This window comes from Chiloscyllium punctatum, chromosome 40, assembly GCF_047496795.1.
Source record: "Chiloscyllium punctatum isolate Juve2018m chromosome 40, sChiPun1.3, whole genome shotgun sequence".
Lineage (NCBI taxonomy): Eukaryota > Metazoa > Chordata > Chondrichthyes > Orectolobiformes > Hemiscylliidae > Chiloscyllium > Chiloscyllium punctatum.
Window position 1 is genome coordinate 46,134,567 of NC_092778.1, and position 20,509 is coordinate 46,155,075.

The 20,509-nt window shown below is 40.6% G+C and overlaps 1 protein-coding gene across 6 annotated transcripts in view; it reads right to left on the reverse strand.

Moving 5' to 3' along the window:
- usp42 (ubiquitin specific peptidase 42) overlaps positions 1–20,509 on the reverse strand; it is a 105,218-nt gene that overhangs the window by 59,321 nt on the left and 25,388 nt on the right. For 5 of the 6 annotated variants that reach the window (XR_011954941.1, XM_072559800.1, XM_072559796.1 and 2 more), the window contains exons 3-7: positions 16,749–16,958; positions 12,629–12,739; positions 5,949–6,051; positions 5,230–5,297; positions 4,944–5,014 (exon numbers count right to left, since the gene is read on the reverse strand). Coding sequence is in view for 5 of the 6 variants with exons in the window: in XM_072559800.1 (XP_072415901.1) it covers positions 4,944–5,014; positions 5,230–5,297; positions 5,949–6,051; positions 12,629–12,739; positions 16,749–16,958 (563 nt within the window). In the remaining variant the exon portion in view is untranslated. Of the gene's footprint in view, positions 1–4,943; positions 5,015–5,229; positions 5,298–5,948; positions 6,052–11,711; positions 11,747–12,628; positions 12,740–16,748; positions 16,959–20,509 lie in introns of those variants that run through there. The other variant, XM_072559801.1, reaches the window with a different exon arrangement.

A 20,509-nucleotide genomic window follows, 5' to 3' on the forward strand; every position in this document is an offset into this window, starting at 1 on the left:
TACAGCTGAATTAAAGCACATAAATCACCAGTAACTTAACTGGCACTGGTCTAATTATAATATTAGAAACAAGGTAATGTAGATCAGAAATACACATCTTTTAGTTAAGCAAGTCGCATACGGGAAGACAGGAGACAGAGTGGTGGTGGAGGGTTGTTTTGCGGACTGGAGGGCTGGTTTGTCATTTTTTTGTGAATACAGGAAGAATGGCTTGTAAGTTTGCAGTGAAGTACAGCATGACCTTGATCAGTTGGGCTGATGAGTTGCAGACGGAGTTTAATGTAGATAAATGTGAGGTGGTGCATTTTGGTAAGGCAAATCAGAGCAGGATTGATACACTGAATGGTAGAGTCCTGGGGAGTGTTGCCGAACAAAGACTTTGGGATGCAAGCTTATAGCCCTTTGAAGGTGGAGCCACAGGTTGACACGGTAGTGACGGCGGAGTCTGATATACTGGTCTTCATTGGTTAGTGAACTGAGTATAGGAATTGGGATGTCATATTGCAGCTGTACAGGACATTGGTTAGGCCACTTTTGGAATACTGTGTTCAATTCTGGCTCCCCTGCTATAGGATAATGTTGTTAAACTTGAAAGCATACAAAAAGATTTACAAGGGTATTGCTGGGGTTGGAAGGTTTCACCAATAGGGACAAGTTGTTTTCCCCTGAGATTTTGGAGGCTGAGGGGTGACATTTTGGAGGTTGATAAAATCATGTGGTGGATGGATAGGGTGAACAACCAAAGTAAGGCAGTCCAAAACTGAGGGCACCGGTTTAAGGTGAGGGGAGAAAGATATGAAAAGGACCTAAGGGACAATCTTTCCACACAGAAGAAGGTAAGTGTATGGAATGAGCTCCTGGAGGAAGTGTTGAAAGCTGGTACAATTACAACACTTAAAAGGCATGTGGATGGGTACATGAATAGGAGGGTTGAGAGAGATATGGACCAAATGCTGGCAAATTGGACTAGATTAATTTAGGATATCTGGTCAGCATGGACAAGTTGGACTGAAGGTTCTGTTTCTGTGCTGTACTACTCTATGTTTGAGTATTTACAGGGTATTCAATCTGACAGGTATTCACTGTTAAAAATGTTTCCCCCACCTCCAACCAGATTTCACTTCTTAGATTGTAATTTGTATACAGGATTTTAGTCTTCAAATGTTTTGCAAAATATCATTTGAGTTAGTACAAACTGCATCATAAATTATGAATTAGTATTTAGGATGTTTTGTCTGATTGTTAATTCGGATAGCATCTATGTTATAGAGTCATAGAGTCAGAAGAGATGTACAGCATGGAAACGGGACCCTTCAGTCCCATGCTGACCAGATATCCCAACCCAATCTAGTCCCACCTGCCAGCACCCAGCCCATATCCCTCCAAACCCTTCCTATTCATATACCCATCCAAATGCCTCTTAAATGTTGCAATTATACCAGCCTCCACCACATCCTCTGGCAGCTCATTCCATACAGATACCACCCTGTGCGTGAAAACGTTGCCCCTTACGTCTCTTTTATATCTTTCCCCTCTCACCCTAAACCTACGCCCTCTAGTTCTGGACTTCCCGACCCCAGGGAAGAGACTTTGCCTATTTACCAAATCCATGCCCCTCATAATTTTGTAAACCTCTATAAGTTCACCCCTCAGCCTCCGATGCTCCAGGGAAAACAGCCCCAGTGTGCTCAGCCTCTCCCTATAGCTCAAATCCTCCAACCCTGGAAACATCCTTATAAATCTTTTCTGAATCCACTCAACTTTCACAACATCTTCCTGATAGGAAGGAGACCAGAATTGCACGCAATATTCCAACAGTGGCCTAACCAATGTCTTGTACAGCCGCAACATGACCTCCCAATTCCTGTACTCAATACTCTGACCAATAAAGGAAAGCATACCAAATGCCTTCTTCACTATCCTATCTACCTGCGACTCCACTTTCAAGGAGCTATGAACCTCACTCCAGCAGATCTCTTTGTTCAGCAACACTCCTAGGACCTTAGCATTAAGTGTACAAGTTCTGCTAAGATTTGCTTTCCCAAAATGCAGCATCGGCCACTTCGCTGTCCATTGGTCCATCTGGTCAAGATCCTGTTGTAATCTGAGGTAACCTCTTCGTTGTCCACTACACCTCCAATTTTGGTATCATCTGCAAACTTACTAACTGTACCTCTTATGCTCGCATCTAAATCATTTATGTAAATGACAAAAAGTAGAGTACCCAGCACCAATTTTTGTGGATCTACTGGTCACAGGCCTCCAGTCTGAAAAACAACCTCCACCATTACCCTCTGTCGTCTACCTTTGAGCCAGTTCTGTATCCAAATGGCTAGTTCACCCTATATTCCATGAGATCTAACCTTGCTAATCAGTCTCCCATGGGGAACCTTGTCGAATGCCTTACTGAAGTCCATATAGATCACATCTACCGCTCTGCCTTCATCAATCCTCTTTGTTACTTCCTCAAAAAACTCAATCAAGTTTGTGAGACATGATTTCCCACGCACAAAGCCATGTTGACTATCCCTAATCAGTCCTTGCCTTTCCAAATACATGTACATCCTGTCCCTCAGGATTCCCTCCAACAATGTGCCCACCACCGACGTCAGGCTCACTGGTCTATCATTCCCTGGCTTGTCCTTACCATCTTTCTTAAACAGTGGCACCGCGTTAGCCAACCTCCAGTCTTCTGGCACCTCACCTGTGACTATCGATGGTACAAATGTCTCAGCAAGAGGCCCAGCAATCACTTCTCTCGCTTCCCAGAGTTCTAGGGTACACCTGATCAGGTCCTGGGGATTTATCTACCTTTATGCATTTCAAGATCCAGCACTTCCTCCTCTGTAATTTGGACATTTTGCAAGGTGTCACCATCTATTGCCCTACAGTCTATATCTTCCATACCCTTTTCCACAGTAAATACTGATGCAAAATACTCGTTTAGTATCTCCCCCATTTTCTGTGGCTCCACATAAAGGCTGCCTTGCTGATCTTTGAGGGATCCTATTTTTCTCCCTAGTTACCCTTTTGTCCTTAACATACTTGTAAAAACCCTTTGGATTCTCCTTAATTCTATTTGCCAAAGCTATCTCATGTCCCCTCTCTGCCCTCCTGATTTCCCTCTTAAGTATACTTCTACTGCCTTTATAACTCTTAAGGATTCATTCTATCTATCCTGTATATACCTTACATATGCTTCCTTCTTTTTCTTAACCAAACTCTCAATTTCTTTAGTCATCCAGCATTCCCTATACCTACCAGACTTTCCTTTCACCCTAACAGGAATATACTTTCTCTGGATTCTCGTTATCTCATTTCTGAAGGCTTCCCATTTTCCAGCCGTACCTTTACCTGCGAACATCTGCCCCTAATTAGCTTTCAAAAGTTCTTGCCAAATACCATCAAAATTGGCCTTTCTCCAATTTAGAACTTCAACTTTTAGAGCTGGTCTATCCTTTTCCATCACTATTTTAAATCTAATAGAATTATGGTCGCTGGCCCCAAAGTCTCCTCCACTGATGCCTCAGTCACCTGCCCTACCTTATTTCCCAAGAGTAGATCAAGTTTTGCACCTTCTCTAGTAGGTACAGCCACATACTGAATCAGAAAATTGTCTTGTACACAATTAAGCAATTCCTCTCCATCTAAACCGTTAACACTCTGGCAGTCCCAATTTATGTTTGGAAAGTTAAAATCCCCTACAATAATCACCGTATTATTCTTACAGATAGCTGAGATCTCCTTACACATTAGTTTCTCAATTTCCCTCTGACTATTAAGAGGTCTATAATACAATCCCAATAAGATGATCATCCCTTTCTTATTTCTCAGTTCCACCCAAATAACTTCCCTGGATGTATTTCCGGGAATATCCTCCCTCAGCACAGCTGTAATGCTATCCCTTATCAAAAATGCCAATCCCCTCCTCTCTTGCCTCCCTTTCTATCCTTCCTGTAACATTTGTATCCTGGAACATTAAGCTGCCAGTCCTGCCCATCCCTGAACCATGTTTCTTTAATTGCTATGATATCCCTGTCCCATTTTCCTAACCATGCCCTGAGTTCATCTGCCTTTCCTGATAGGCCCCTTGCATTGAAATAAAAGCACTTTAATTTATTAGTTCTACCTTGTCCCTACCTGCCCTGACTGTTTGACTCGCTTCTATTCTCAACTGTATCAGGCTCAGATTGATCTCTTTCTTCACTATCTCCCTTGGTCCCACCCCCTTACCCCCAACATTACTAGTTTAAATCCTCCCGAGAAGCTCCAGCAAATTTCCCAGCAAATAGTCCTTTGCTACTTATCTGTAATAAAGATCTAGTAAGAGTTAGAATAGCTGTCATTGTTGCATGCCAAAATAGAACCAAATAACAATGCAGAGAGAAGTTAGGCATATCATGCCTGTGCTAACTCTTTGAAACAGCTAACGAATTTGTCCCACTCCACTCTCTCCCCATAGCATTGTGTTTTTTTAAAAACTTTTCAGCCTTGCAAACTTCCTTTCCAAGTCTTGACATCCGTCTAAATTTAATGCAAAATACTGGTGCTGAGATTGGATTTATAAGTTTTAACAAATTCCTTGCTTTGTACACACATATAAGTACATGCTACGATGTATAAAATCAAGGACTTTTTTAATATATAGTTTGCTCATAATGCGATTCAGCCAACTGCTACGCAAATATTAAGACCTCTCTACATAACTATCTGCAGACATCAGGGGATGCTTGCTTAAACTGCAGGCATTGTTTACAATAGTTAGAACAAGTGTTACATCGGAGTAGTGTCATTTCTCCAAATGGAGTGTTTGAAGAATGTGCACTTCTAGATCAAAAGTACAAAACCCACTCTTAGCAAATGCAGTACAAATTTAGAACGGAGAAATAGCGTCTAAAAATTGTAAATTGTAGCAGCTAGCAGAGAACAAAGAATAACAATACCTTTATTTCCAGAGCAATATCCAAGTAAGGGTCGTATGTGTCAGAAACACCTTTGCAGTTTAAGCATTTTACTAAAATAGGAAAACATTGTTAAAAATGTTCTGCCAGACAATATATAAATTCATTTAAGAACACTATAAACATTCAACCATTTAATGGAATGCAGTAAATATATAACAGTGCTGACTGATTACAGCAATAATGGAGGGTATATGTTTAATTTGCATACGTATCTATTTTCATAAAATCATGAACACATAAAAGCAATTAAATAAATGGAACATACCTCTCGATCGCAAGTAACCTCCAAAAATTTGATATATCATTGTGGTGGCCTGAGTTTGTCTATCCAATCTACAGAAGTAATGAAAAGAACAAATCCATATATTTTTCAAAGGTCCAATCAAACTTCAGTTAAAATTAAATACTTTAGTTTAATATATTTCATAACATGACTTATTGCTATTGAGGATTTAACTCAAGCTCCCAATCATCCACAAATCATCAGAAAATAACAAATACAGATGTCACCTTTCCAAACTGTGGAACAAGGGAAAGCAAAAGTGGAAGAAAGTGATTGGAAAGATGTAACTTTAATGATTCTCTCAATATGAGCTCTCACTGCGGCGATTCAGCAATGGGGAGTGTCCCACATATTCCAAACGATCCTCAGACAGAGCTATAGAACACACCTCAGATTGACTGCAGTGAAGGAAACTTTACTCAGAAACATTGACGTTTAAGTGAAGAACTCTGCCAAGTATTATTTTAATTGATATGAATCTATATAAAAAAACTTATACATATCCCAATTGCGGAAGTGATATCCAATTTCTTTGTATTTTTAAGCTGGCATTATCAAACTATGACTGTTTAATACATTTTGTTGCACAGGAATATTTTGCAATGCAGTATATAAACAGCCTTTCTTCAGATACAAATAGCAACTGAAAATGAAGAAACGGTTATTTTAAGTCTTCAAATTTTTGTTTCTTTTGTACTCACTTGTTACTTCCGTTTAGGCATGCTTTCTGGAGAGCGTCAACAGTGTAACGTAAGAATTCATGTGCATCTTCCTGATTTCCAAATCGAAAATGTTTTGCAATTCCTAAAAGAATGAAAATTTAAATAATTGATACTAATATTCAGATTATTTAGAGAAATTATCTATCTAAATCGTATTCTAAGTTTACTGTCACTTCAAACCCTCTGGATACCTTCTTTATCATGCCCACAAGTTTGAAAGGGAGTAACAATGACTTGTGTTGAATTGGTTGAACATAGACAGGGCAGCCACAAGCACAACTGTCCTCAATACTCTGAACTAGCATGAGAGCTAGGGTAAAGAAATAAACAAGGATTTTCACTCCCCATTATGTCAATGACTCCTGGTGAAACATAATCTTGCAACATGTCCAATCTACTCATAGAGTCATTAGAGGTAGATTAGATAGTGAAGGTGCTTGGTATACTTTTGTTTATTAGTCAGAGTATTGAGTACAGGAGGTGGGAGGTCATGTTGCGGCTGTACAGGACATTGGTTAGGCCGCTGTTGGAATATTGCGTGCAATTCTGGTCTCCTTCCTATCGGAAAGATGTTGTGAAACTTGAAAGGGTTCAGAAAAGATTTACCAAGACGTTGCTAGGGTTGGAGGATTTGAGCTATAGGGAGAGTCTGAATAGGCTGGGGCTGTTTTCCCTGGAGTGTCAGAGGCTGAGGGGTGACCTTATAGAGGTTTACAAAATCATGAAGGGGCATGGATAGGATAAATAGACAAAGTTTTTTCCTGGGGTCCAGAAGTAGAGGGCATGGTTTACGGTGAGAGGGGAACGATATAAGAGAGAACTATGGGGAAACTTTTTAACACAGAGGGTGGTACGTGTATGGAATGAGCTGCCAGAGGAAGTGGTGGAGGCTGGTACAATTACAACATTTAAAAGGCACCTGGATGGGTATATGAATAGGAAGGGCTTGGAGGGATATGAGCCAGGTGCTGGCAGGTGGGACTAGATTGGGTTGGGATATCTGGTCGGCATGGATGAATTGGACCGAAGGGTCTGTTTCCATGTTATACATCTCTATGACTCAATAATCGAAGAAGGATCAAGTTTTGCTCTGAATCACTCTATGTCTAATAGCCTGTCGACATGATGACATTGATTACAAATCTTAAAGGGGGAGGTTGCATGAACCAGTTGAAGCAGCTATTCACCTGTGGGGAAAGTCACAGCCTGATCTCAATGACTTAGGCTGGTAACAGAAGAATGCAACTACAAGTCATAAGTTTCAATTCCAGTATGAAGTCAATGAGGGCTCGGAGAACATAGGACTTAGGCATGGAAATAGACCATTTGGCCTTTTGGGTTTGCTCTGTATTTGAAAACACTATTCACAGCTGATCAAACAGGTCTCAATGCCAGCTTTTCGCTGTCCCCAATAACCCTAATTTCCCGTCTTATCAAAAAAAATCTAATTCAGCCTTGAATTAATTCAACGATCCAGACTACACAGCCTTCTAAGAAGATTCCATAAACTAACTCAGAAAAAAAAATTTCCTTATCTCTGAATTAAAAGGAAAACCTCTCATTTACAACTCTCTCTCCTGGGTATAGCCTTTCCCCACAAGAGGGAATGTCCTCTGTGTACCTTCTCTGTTATGCCCCCTCAGGATCTAAGATATTTTATTATGACGATTCACTTCTCACTCTTCTAAACACGAAGATAAAGGCACAACCTGTTCAACCTTTCATTAGAAGCCCTCTATTCCAGTAATTAGAGGAGTGAACTTTTTTTGAACGACTAACATATTTTTCAAAATTTTCAAAAAGAAAAGACAAAACATGGATCCTGGAAGCTGGAGTAAAACTTCCTTATATACTCCTCTCCCCTTACAACGAATACCAATATTCTATTCACCTTCCGAAGTCATTACATTAAGTCCAAAGAACAACAATTAGCCAGAGTCCACTGTTCATTACTATCCAAAAGCACTTATTGCAAATTTTAGAAATTTTTGACTTCAGGATTGGGATTAACTGTGAATTCTAGATCAAACAATCTTGCTGTCAAAGCTTGGAAATGAACATACCCTCAAGGAAAAAGGAAATATCATTTGCACAGAATCATACAGATTGTCTGAAGGGTATTATATCAAAATCAATACTCTGATCAAAGTAATATTTCAGAATAAAAGCAGCAAAATTAAGTGTTTCCACAAATAAAATCAAATTGGAGTGGAAAATTCCAATGAGTATATCAAATCAATCCAATACTTGTCGTAGGTAATCGAAAGACTCATTATTGACTTGACCACAACTTATTGTATACCATATGGGTCAATATTGGAATCTAACAGCCAACAGGTGTCCAGACTCACAATGCAATAAAAAAATGTACATATTCAATCGTATTATATATGTGATGGTCACAGTAACTACTCTGGCAGTTACTGACAGTTTAAGGTCTTAACTAAGCTAATAAACCCATGGAATTAAACATATTTCAGACACTTCACTGCACAATAAGTAATGAAAATTGCAATTTGAGTATTACCAATACATTAGAACCAAAAAACAGCAAAAGCTAACTATGAAGTGAAATTCTTGAAATATACGGTGTCAGATCCGAACAATGTTTCTGATTTATTATTCAATCAGATTTTTACTGGCATTAAAAACAGAGTAGAAACAATTTTCAGGTACACATCCTGTTTACTTGCATCGGTAACAAACTGGAAGAATGAGGATTTAGCAGTTTCAACAGAAGAAATAGTCAGGACTTTAAAAAAAAATTTTGGTACTAAAACAATTTGTGTTAAATAGCAATTACAACTTTGGTGGTAGATCAAAGGTAAGCTGGTTTATTGCGTTATCAAGAAGTGCCCTGAGAGAATTTCTTTGAGTGGTTCATTTACTGTTTTTATTTAGTGGCCAAGAGAGTTAACCTTTCCAAGAGCTCATCCTTTATACCACTTCAATTTATATGACATCCTTGTGTTGCTTTACACACCTATCTATGTCAACCAGAAAAGTGTAAACCACTGATATCATTCATAATGTCTAATGCAAAATGACTAAATATAATGGATAACCGCATGAATTATAATGCCGTAACTACAATTAATCCAATTAGACAGATATTACTTTATCTTTTAAACTGACACTAGCATGCAATAGAAAGCGTGTTTCAAATGCTTGGGGGTTGGTTGGCTCAGTTAGCTGGATGACTGGTTTGTGATGCAGAGCGATGGCAACAGCGTAAATTCAACTCCTGCACTGGTTGAGGCTATTATTGAAAGCTCACCTTCTCAACTGCACTCTCTCTCTTTCTGGGGCATGACGAACCTCAGACTAAACTGAGGTTCATCATTAGTCAGCTCTCTAGTGGTAGAATAGCTCTATGATCCTCTGGGACTATGGCAACTTTGCCTTTTCTTTCAAGAGCATGCACAGGTTTTGGTCTAAGCTAACACCAAACAGAATTTGTTAAATTTACAAAAAAAATTCACAGGATGTGGGTATAACTGGTAAGGCTACATTTGTTACCCATTCTTAATTATCCTCAGAAGATGATAGCGATCTTGAAATTCACACTTCAGCACTATTAGGAAGATCAAGAATATTGTCTCAACTACAGTGAAGGAGAGGTGACAAAGTTCCAAATCAAGATGGTGGGGGTCTTGGAGGGGTGCTTGCAGAATGGTGGTGCTCATTGTTCTCTGCAGTAGAAAAATATGAAATTCCAATGATGGGTAACAAATGAGAGAAAAGTCACACCTGTATGTGAGGGAAACATAATTTGAGAAGAACTGCTCAAGTCACAGATCGTTTCTAATTCTCACTGCTGCAGCTCCTCCAATCATTCTGTTACCTCTGCCTAGTTTCTGTTTTTCCTCAAGAGACTAAATCTATGAATGGAAGAGCAGCAAGGAGGTACCTATGACTGGAGGGGTTGAAACAGATATTCTGACTGGTTCCACTACCATCACATGGAACCAAAACCTGGACAAGGTAGAGCAGGAAAGCAACAAGTAGTGGAGGCTTCACTCAACAACTCTCACCCAAGATCAGCTGCCACAGTACCAAAGTTGGGGTTAGCTCAGGCTCACAGGATGGACAGATTGAGGTTGGAGGAGAGAAGCAACAGCAGTGTGGGCAGTCACAGGCACAAAGATGAAGAAATTCTCTGAGGTCTCCATCTGAATGAATGAGACTGTCTGACTTTCAGATTCTTTAAACACCTAAATACCTGGTCTGCAGATAGACTCTCAAGGGGACTATTAATTTTGATGTTCTGCGCTACATTTGGACATAGAGATGACTGGAAGACCTGTTGCATCAAATGCTAAGTGTTTCATGCGACAGACAAATTTCAAGGAAATGATGGATGCCTGGTGAATCAATGTTGCTGTTGTTAGCAATGCTAATTGGTAAATTTTCACCTTACAATGGGAGGGGGAGGGGAACGGTTATTGGTGAAAGACAGAAAAAGCTGGGCCTATGACACAACCTTGAAGAAGTCCTGTAGCAATGTGCCAGGACTGCAATGATTAGCCTCATCCATAACTATCTTCTTTTGTGCTAGGTATGACTCCATCCAGTGGAGTTTTCCCAGATTCTCATTAGCCCCAATACTGCCAAGCTTCCTTGATATGACACTCAGTAATCGCTACCTGTCATCCTCACTTCCAATCAAGTTCAACTCTTATCTAAGGTTGGATTGAAGCTGCAATTCAAACAGAAGTGAGTGGCCTTGGTTGAACTTAATCTGAGCATCAGTGAGCAGAGAACTGTTGACAATATCTTCTGTCACTTTGTTGATGATTTAGAGCAGGCTGATAAAGTGCTTGGTGGCTGAATTGGATTTTGTCTTGTTTCAAAATGCATAGTTTTCTACGATTTGTCATCATTGCAATGATCAGCAAATGAGGTTAATTCTTTCATCGAGTGTGCACGTTCTTGTAATTTCAAACTTTTATCCAAGTGTCCTCCATCTATTTCTGGTCAGATTCAAATTCTTTGCCAAGTGTTTTTATTTTGCATGCCCTACATAATACTTATTATAGTAGACTTCACTGGACAAAAAAAAAGTTGGCTGACAATAATGCACTGAAAGCACTGACAACAAGTGACACCACTAAATAGTGGCCACTGATGATACTTCTTAAGCATCAAAACTTCACACCATATTGATATAGGAAAATGCCAAGCAACCATACCCTGGACAGCCTAATTTTGCTGCATTATCCCAAATCTTCCCAAATAATAAGCTATTTGCAATAATGAAAGCAGCTTTTCTTTAATTAACACTAAGAATGGATTTCTACATTGTCATCATTGATTATATTTTTAAATCCTGAAATGTTTTTCAGAGGACTTAAAATAAATTCTTCACTTTCTTGCCTGTAGCAAATTATACTAATGATTCAGAAAGTTTCAATATTCTGCAGCACAAAATTATATTTCATACAGAGTCAGGAGGCCAGAAAATTTAAGAGGAGAGTATAAAGAGAATAAGAATGTTGTCCTTAAAAGAAAGCCTGATTTTCAACAATTCAGTACTCGCAAAAAATGTGTTTTAGCACTTTCGTGTATGCATGTCATTTTGCATTATGCATTTTGGTATTATTTGGCAAGTTGCAAATTTGTGTTTTGGTCAGGGATCAAATCAGTATCACAAATGCAAAGTTTCTCCCATTTTAATGAACGCATTAAGTGTAGAGGAAGTTCCTTATAAGTTTGGTAAAAATCTAATAAAGTCTAACTTACTGAGGTCACGAGTCAGTGCTTAGGTGCTGTATCCAGTTCACCTACTGATTTATCAAAAGGTACCACGAGTCTGAAGAGAAAAATCACTGATCAAGTTTGGTGAAAATCAGATAAAATGATAAGTTACTGAGGTGATAAGTTAGTGTTCATGTATAAAGGTCTACAGAAGCACAGTCCAGCACACCAAGCATGCCCATTTCAAAAGAAACCCCCGAGATAACAGATAGGAAGTCACGGGTTCTGTGAAAGTCTCGGGTTGATACACAATATAAATGAAGCTAATTAATGAGGCTTCTTTTACTCACAAAACAAAAAAAAAATCTGTATATCAAAACTTCCTTATACTTAATCTTAGCTTGTATCTGGTACAGCATTTTTAAGAATCCCTCCCATATCAGATTTACTGATTTAGCGGGACTATTAAATCAAATTCCATTTTGTTCCAAGGGAAACTGGGAACGTTTCAAGTAAGGATTTTGGAAGAAGTGTATTATGCAAGTCCACCCATATTTTCACAAAAATTATAAATCAGTAATTTCAACTCATGAAAGGCATTAAGGCTTTAAAATTCAACACGTACAGTGGAACATCCATTATCCATGTTTCATTTAACAGCCAAAATTCTGTAAAACATTATTGCATAGCTCATTAATACCATTCTCTTCCTCACTAAACTAACATTACTGCACATGAAAGATTACATTTCGTTTATGTTAAATATATTGGATTAGCTTTCAATCCTTTATGAGGAATATTCTTGTTGCATACTTGAATGATCAAAATTTGGGTATAAATGTTATCTACTAATTTTCAACATTTTGTGACATCACACCGTGAGAGATAATGGAGGTTGCAAAACACTGTTATTTTGACCGCTTAATGGAGTTAGTTATTTCAAGGAAATAAACAATTCTTACGTCGGAGGTCATTAATGACAGACATAGGCTTGATGACATTTCCAGAACTGGAAAAGACCTGGGTAATATGATTCTGCATCATACACATCATACAAAATCCTTGTTCATTACCTGCAAAAGAAAATGAGTTACAATTATTATTTGCTTAAAGTGAAGAAGAGGATATGCTGCTTCACAGCAATAAGTCAGAACAATTTTGTACAAGTATATAGCTATATGGATGACCTTTCCACCTTTGTCAATTAACATCTTTCACTCAATTTTCTTTGTTCTAAGATGACAGCAAGTGTAGTCATCTTTCAGAATGTCCAATTCTCCCACAATCATCCTAACATCTTCAACATCAAAAGTGTCAAGTGTCCCTAACTTAAATTCCTTCTAATATCCTCTGAAACCTTGGTAATTTGTTTCTTCAAGTGCATTAAGTCTGGTGCTGCTGACTATGTTACATTCCTCCAACTTCTCTCCTTGTTTCACTGTGTAGATCTGCTCTTTAAAAAGTCCATTCTTACCTGGCTAAACAATGCATCTAAGAATTGCATCTCTGACCTTGCAGTTCTCTTCAAATATCCCCGAGAACTTAACTTTGGTTCTTTCTTCGTCTGCATGCAGCCCTACTGTACCATGAACTGCAGACATAAGGAGATCTTCCAAATTGATAGCAGGGACAGTTAGTTTTACACCTCCACAATCCATGTATTTCCATCACCTCTGGACTGAGAGGCTGTTTTGCTACTATTGGCCATGCAAAAATCTCTGGATTCCATCTAACTCACCATGCACAAAAGTTAAACCAACCTGTCTATAACTGTCACATCCTGTTCAGCTTCAAGTTGAACTACACCCCACACCCCCTCAATCACAGAGTCACTTATTTTTATTTATGTAAGATTGCCAGTCTTGCCTGCCACTTCCAGACCCAATTAAACTCTGGCTTTCCAGTCTGTCCTTCTGTAAATTCCAATCTTACCAAGGTTTTGCTGTATGTATTCAAACCCATGCTCATTTGTGATCTCCACTATATTAGCCCTTGCCGACCTACATTTGGCTCCTCAAACATCAACAAACTGAGTTAAAAGGCTGTAGATCCCTGCTTTCAATCAACTCTATTCTTCCATATAGGGTTAGTGAGACCCAAGTGATGCACTTATCTAAATCGAAATTCCAGATTGAAGCTCTCGAGCATAAAAATAAAGAATGACTCACCACTGCTGGTTTGAGGAAGTATGGAACTGTGAAATCAACGAACTCCACATTGTGAACAAAAACAGCAGTCTTGTCAGTGACCTCTGACTACCCTTATTCAATATGCACACACCATTAATCATTATATACAAACAAACCAATCAGCAGAAAGAATCTTAATGTACTGATCTATTATTTCCATCCACTATGTGCAACTTTCACCTGTTCTCAGCTATTCCCCTGGATGATTGGCAGAGAAGAATGCTGTTCAAAATGTATTCATTCTACAAAGTAACTCATTAAGGGTAAATCATCAGATGTAGGAGCAAAGGTAGTCTATTCAATTCATCAAGTCCAGTCTGCCATTCAATTGAGCTGAGAACCATTTCCATTCCTGACTTATTCCTATAACCTTTGATTCCTCTTAACAATTAAAAATCTGTATCTCAGCCTCATATATATCAGGTAGCACAGTGCCTCAGTGGTTGGTATTGCTGCCTAATAGTGCTCAGGGGCAATTCCAGTCTTGGGTGACTGTGTGGAGTTTGCACATTCTCCCAGTGTCTGTGTGGGTTTCCGCCAGGTGCTCCGGTTTCCTCCCACAGTCCAAAGACGTGCAGATTAGGTGAATTGGCCATGTTAAATCGCCCATAGTGTCTAGCGATGTGTAGGCTAGGTGGATTAGTCATGGGAAATAGGAGGTTGGGGTTAGGGTAGGGTTCTGAGCCTGGGTGGGATGCTGTAGAGGGCTGCTCTTTGAAGGGTCAGTGCAGACATGATGGCTTCTTTCCGCACTGTGGGGATGCTATGATACTAAGTTATGCAGCATCAAGTGTTGTCTGTGGTAAAGGATTTCACAGCTTCAGCACCTTCAGAGAAGAAATTCCTTGTCAGTCTTAATTTTGGATTCCTTACTTTGAGATCTTGCCTTGTGTTCCTAAGCTCTCTAAAAAAGGGGACACAACCTCTTCATATCTACCCTAAGTAGTTTACGTTATTTCAATAAGGTCTCCCCTCATTCTTCTACACTTAATGAGTACAAACCCAACCTACTTGATTTCTCTATACATGATAGTTCTCACATAACATGGTTGCGCTCTCATGCAACCCCGCATTATAGAAAAATCGCACTTTAGAAACAGCATACTAAAAGAGTGCTGGTGATGTGATCACGTTACAGCCAACACATATTTTAAAAGATCACACTTTAGAAACTACCCCCAATTTATCAATAGCATTACAGCAAATTTGCATTAACAAAACGCATGTAATTGCAGAACGACCTGTATCCTAATTACCCTAGTGAACTTCCTTTGGATGGCCTACAACGCCAATACATCAAGTAATCCAAGATGGAGGAGGGAAAAGTTTCGGGCCGTTAACAGGCAGCTCCTTTTTTGAGACAGCGAGCGAGGGAGAGCGCGCGAGAGGGGGAGAGAGAGCAGGGGAGAGGGTGCGAGAGCCGAGAGACAGCGTGCGCGCCGGCGCGGGGGAGAGAGAGAGAGAGAGAGAGCGAAGTTAAAAAAACCCATACTGCTAATAGGCTGGGGCAGTTTTCCCTGGAGTGTCTGAGGCTGAGGGGCGACCTTGTAGAGGATTATAAAATCATGAGGGGCATGGATAGAATAAATAGACAAAGTCTTTTCCCTGGGGTGGGGGAGTCCAGAACTAGAGGGCATAGGTTTAGGGGGAGAGGGGAAAGGTATAAAAGAGACCTACGGGGCAACTTTTTCATGCAGAGGGTGGTACGTGTATGGAATGAGCTGCCAGAGGGAGTGGTGGAGGCTGATACAATTGCAACATTTAAAAGGCATCTGAATGGGTATATGAATAGGAAGGGTTTGGAGGGATATGAGCCAGGTGCTGGCAGGTGGGACTAGATTGGATTGAGCTATCTGGTCGGCATGGATGAGCTAGACCAAAGGGTCTGTTTCCGTGCTGTACATCTCTATGACTCTATCATTCCTTAGATACGAGGTCTAAAGAATCTCTCAGAATGCCAGGTTTGGTCTGATTTGTGCTTTGTATAGTTTTAGCATCGTTTCCCTATTTTGAGAGTCCATTCACTTTGAAACAAAGGTGAACATTTCATTTGCCTCACTTGCCCAAACTTGGATGCCTTTTGGGTAACAGCACAAATTTTACATGTGTAACTGCAAGTGTGTTGTCCTCATTATTTCCTAACCTAGTCAGCGATTTATGCACATGACATCCATACAATGATATCCTGATGTCAGGCATGCCAGCAGAACTCCAGACATGTGTCATTGGGAGGCAATGGTGTAGTGGTGCTATCACTGGACTGTTAATCCAGAGAACAAGAAAATGTTTCTGCGGATCGGAGTTCAAACCCTGCCATGGCAGATGGTGGCATCGGAATTTAATAACATGGAATTAAGAGTCTGATGATCATGAAAGCATTGTTGATTGTCAGAAAAACACATCTGGTTCACTAATGACCATTAGAGAAGAAAATTGCCATCCTCGAATGGTCTGGCCTATATGTGACTCCAGACCCACAGCAATGTGGTTGACTCTTAACTGCCTCTGGGATTGGCAATAAAGGCTGACCTTGCCAGCAAGGCCCTCAACTCTCATTATAAAAAAGACAAATTTAGGAAGTGAAAACTCTGGATTCAAAGGCTGATTCACATCATTCAACAACTCTGGAAATTGGTAACTCATCCCCTCCTTCAACTTTTGTCTCCCCACATCATGATAATATTTTGTAAAAGCTATTATTACAGCACTGAATGGGGTGTACTTGCTGCCAATATAGAGACGGGAATGACATGATCAGCAGCAACAATGTGGCGCAAAGAACTGGAGCAGTAAAATGAGTGTTTTCCAAATATTTTAAATGGATATATGATATGGGGAGACAAAAGGTGAAGCAGCAATCAAACTCAATACAGAAAGATTGTCAGGTACATACATGTTCTAGAATGCTCCCGGGAAAGCATGTAGTTTGCAAGAGGTGGCGTATAAGTCAAACACTGCAGTGCAGAGTTTAAGAAGCAGGTGTTGCCCAGATTTTGGAGGCCAGCTCCTATTTTGTGCAGTTGTTGCCATTTCAGGGAGATTTTTTCTGCAGGGAACAGTATTTTCTGTGGAGGCGCTATTCCATCACCACTGCCAAGTACACCTGAAATTAAAAATAATTTTATGCATCAAAAAAATTGTTAAAAGCTTTATATTTAAATAAAGCACATCAGAAGAAATTATTCACATTAAAAAGTGTTACTGCACACAACACTGACAAAATTGAGCATCTCCTGACACCACACTTGCAGGGGAGGTTGGCACTGTTGACATCATCAATACTTGCTGAGAGACAGAAGTGGGAGCTGACTCCATCCACATGCATGTTTGTAATACCACTGATGCCCAAGGAATTCTCACTAGCCCTGCCCGGCTGAAGCTCTCTATGCTTAAACCTCCCACTCTCCATGCTGCTTGGCTGCCTCACTTCACACTTCTTTTGGCCACCTCCACCCAAAACTCACCCCCATCACATTTCAGATCTCAATTCTCATTGCCATCCCACTTGCAACCCTCCTGGGTGACTCTGCTCCCAATTCCCCTACTGCCTGACTTGCCACCTTGCTCTCTGAGATGGTGAGCAGTAAGACAGCAAGGAAGGAAGGAAGGAAGGAAGGAAGGAGGCAGAGAAGGATTAGTAGCAGTGTTGCCAAGTACTTGGAGTGCAACAATGACCAAATCACAATCCCAGGAATGGAATTCATTTAAAATGTTTCAAAAACACTCATTTTACTGCTCCAGTTCTTTGATATAGCCACATTGCTGCTGCTGATCATGTCATTCCTATCTCTATACTGGCAGTGAGTGCACTCCATTCAGTGCTGTGATAATAGCTTTTACAAAACGTTATAAAATAGTGCAATACGAAGAAAAATGGAATTCTTGACCTAGGAGTGGTGGCAGCACAGTTAGGAGGGAGTTGCCATGAAGGCCTCGATATCAAGTCCGGTCCACATGAAATATCATGGCATCAGGTTAAACATGGGCAAGGAATCCTACTGATTATCATGTACCATTTTCCCATAGCTGATGAAGCAGTACTCTTCCACATGGTACTTCCTCCAAGTGTTGCTCAGAGAGTGCAAGGGTGCAAACTATATTCTGGGTGGGGGCCTTCAAACTCCACCACCAAGAGGGGCACAGCAGCAGAACTACTGATTGAGCTGGTCAGGTCCTAAAGGACATAGCTGCCACACTGTTGTAGACATTGAACGAATCAACAAGACAGAAAAACATTCTTGCCCCTTCCTCATCAATTCGCCTGCTGCAGATGCACCTATCCATGACAGTATCGCTAAAAGTAACCACTGTACAATCCTTGCAGAGATGAAGTCCCACTTTCACAATGAAAATACCCTCCCATCGTATTGTGTGGCACAATCACCATACTAAATGGGACAAACAGGTCTAGAAACTTTAGACTGGGCATCCATGAGGTGTTGTGGCAAAGAAAGGCTGCAGAATTTGAACTTTATGGTGTAGCATATCCCCCACTCAACCATTGCCATCAAGCCAGGGGCTAAATCCTGGTTCAATGGAGAGCACAGAGGGCATGGTAGGAGCAACACCACACATATCGAATAAAAAAAAAGGTCAATCTGGTGAAGCCAGCAAACAGGACTACTTGCATGCCAAACAACATAAGTGATAGACAATCCCCCTACTAACAGGTAAGATCTAAGTTCTGTAGACCTGTCAAATCCTGCTGTGAATGTTGGTGGACAACTGAACTCCTCACTGGAGGAGGAGCTCAAATGTCCACATCCTCAATGATGGCAGAACCCAGTGCATCAGTGCCAAAGATAAGGCTAAAGCATTCATAACAAAATCTTCAGCAAGAAGTGCTGCATGGATGATCCATGGTGGCCTCCTCCAGTGGTCCTCAGCATCATAGATACCAGTCTTTAGCCAATTCGATTCATTCCACGTGATATCAAGAAACAGTTGGAGGCACTGGATACTGCAAAGGCTATGGGCCCTGACAATATTCTGGCAACAGTGTTGTAGACCTGTGCTCCGGAACTTGCTGCTTCCCTAGCCAAGTTATCCAGTACAACTACAACTCCGGCTACTACCCAACAAATGTGGAAAATTGTCCAGGTATGACCTGTACACAAAAAAGCAGGTCAAATCCAACCTTGCCAGTTGCCGCCCATCAGTCTCAATCATCAGTAAAGTGATGTAAGGTGTCATCAACAGTGGTATCAAGTTTAGGTTCCGCCAAGGCAATCTAGCTCCTAACCTCATTACAACCTCTGAAATTCAACTCTTTTGAACAGAGGTGAGGTGAGTGTGACAACTCGACATCAAGGTTGCATTGAACTGAGAATGACATCAAGAAGCCCAACCAAAATTAGAATCAATAGGAATCAGGGGGCAACCTCTGCTGGTTAGAACCATACCTGGCACATAGGAAGATGGTTGTGATTGTTAAAGGTCAGTCATCTCAGATCCACATCACCTCTGCAGGAGTTCCTCAGGGTAGTGTCGTAGGCCCAACTATCTTCAGCTTCTTCATCAATGACCTTCTCTACATCAGAAAATCAGCAATGGGGATGTTCGCCAATGGTTGCAATATTCAGCACCATTTACAACTCTTCAGATACTGAAGCAGTCCATGTTCAAATGTAACAAGAACTGGACAATATTCAAAGTCTGGCTGACAAGTGGCAAGTAAAATTCACGTCACAAAATACTAGGCAATGGCCATCTTGAATAAGAGACTATTTAACCATCACTCCTTGACATTCAATGGTGTTACCATCACAATTTGCAATTATCAACATTCTGGAGTGACCACTGACCAAAACTTCAAACGGAATCACCATATCAATACAATGACAACAAAAGCAGGTCAGAGGCTGGGAATACTGCAGCGAGTAACTCAACCTCCCGACTCCCCAAAGCCTGTCCGCCATGTGTACGTTACATGTCAGGAGTGTGATGGAATGTTCCCTACTTGCCTGGATGAGTGTAGCTCCAACAAGAAACTCGACACCATCCAGGACAAAGCAACCCCTTGATTGGCATTAGGTGCACAGCATCCACTCCCTCCACTACTGACACCAAGTAGCAGCAGTGTGTATAATCTACAACTGGCACCACAGAAATTCACCCAAGATCTTGAGATAGCCAAACCTACAACTACTTCCATCTAAAGGTCAAAGGCAGCAGCTATATGGAAACAACACTATCTGCAAGATTCCCTCCAAGCCACTCCAATGTTACTGGCTAGGCCAATAGTTACTGCATATTCCTAATTGCCAACAGGATGGGATGAGCTTCTACCTGAACTACTACAGTCCTTCGGGATAGGGACACTTACAGTACTGTTAGGAAAGAAGTTGCAGGATTTTGACACTGTAGTGAAGGAATAGTGATAGGGTTCACTATTCAGTCAAGTAGCTTGGAAGGAAACTTGCAGGTGGTGGCACTCTCATGCATCTGCTGCCTTGTCCTTCTGGATGTCAGAGGTAACGGGTTTGGAAGTTGCTGTGTTACTATATTGAATCTTACAGATGTTACACACTATTGCCACTTTGCTTTTGTGTAATCTTGAAGGTGCCAAACAGATGGTGTTGCACTCAGCATGGTGTTGGAGCTGCACTAATCCAGGCAATTGGAAAGTATTCTATCACGCTCCTGTCTTGTGCT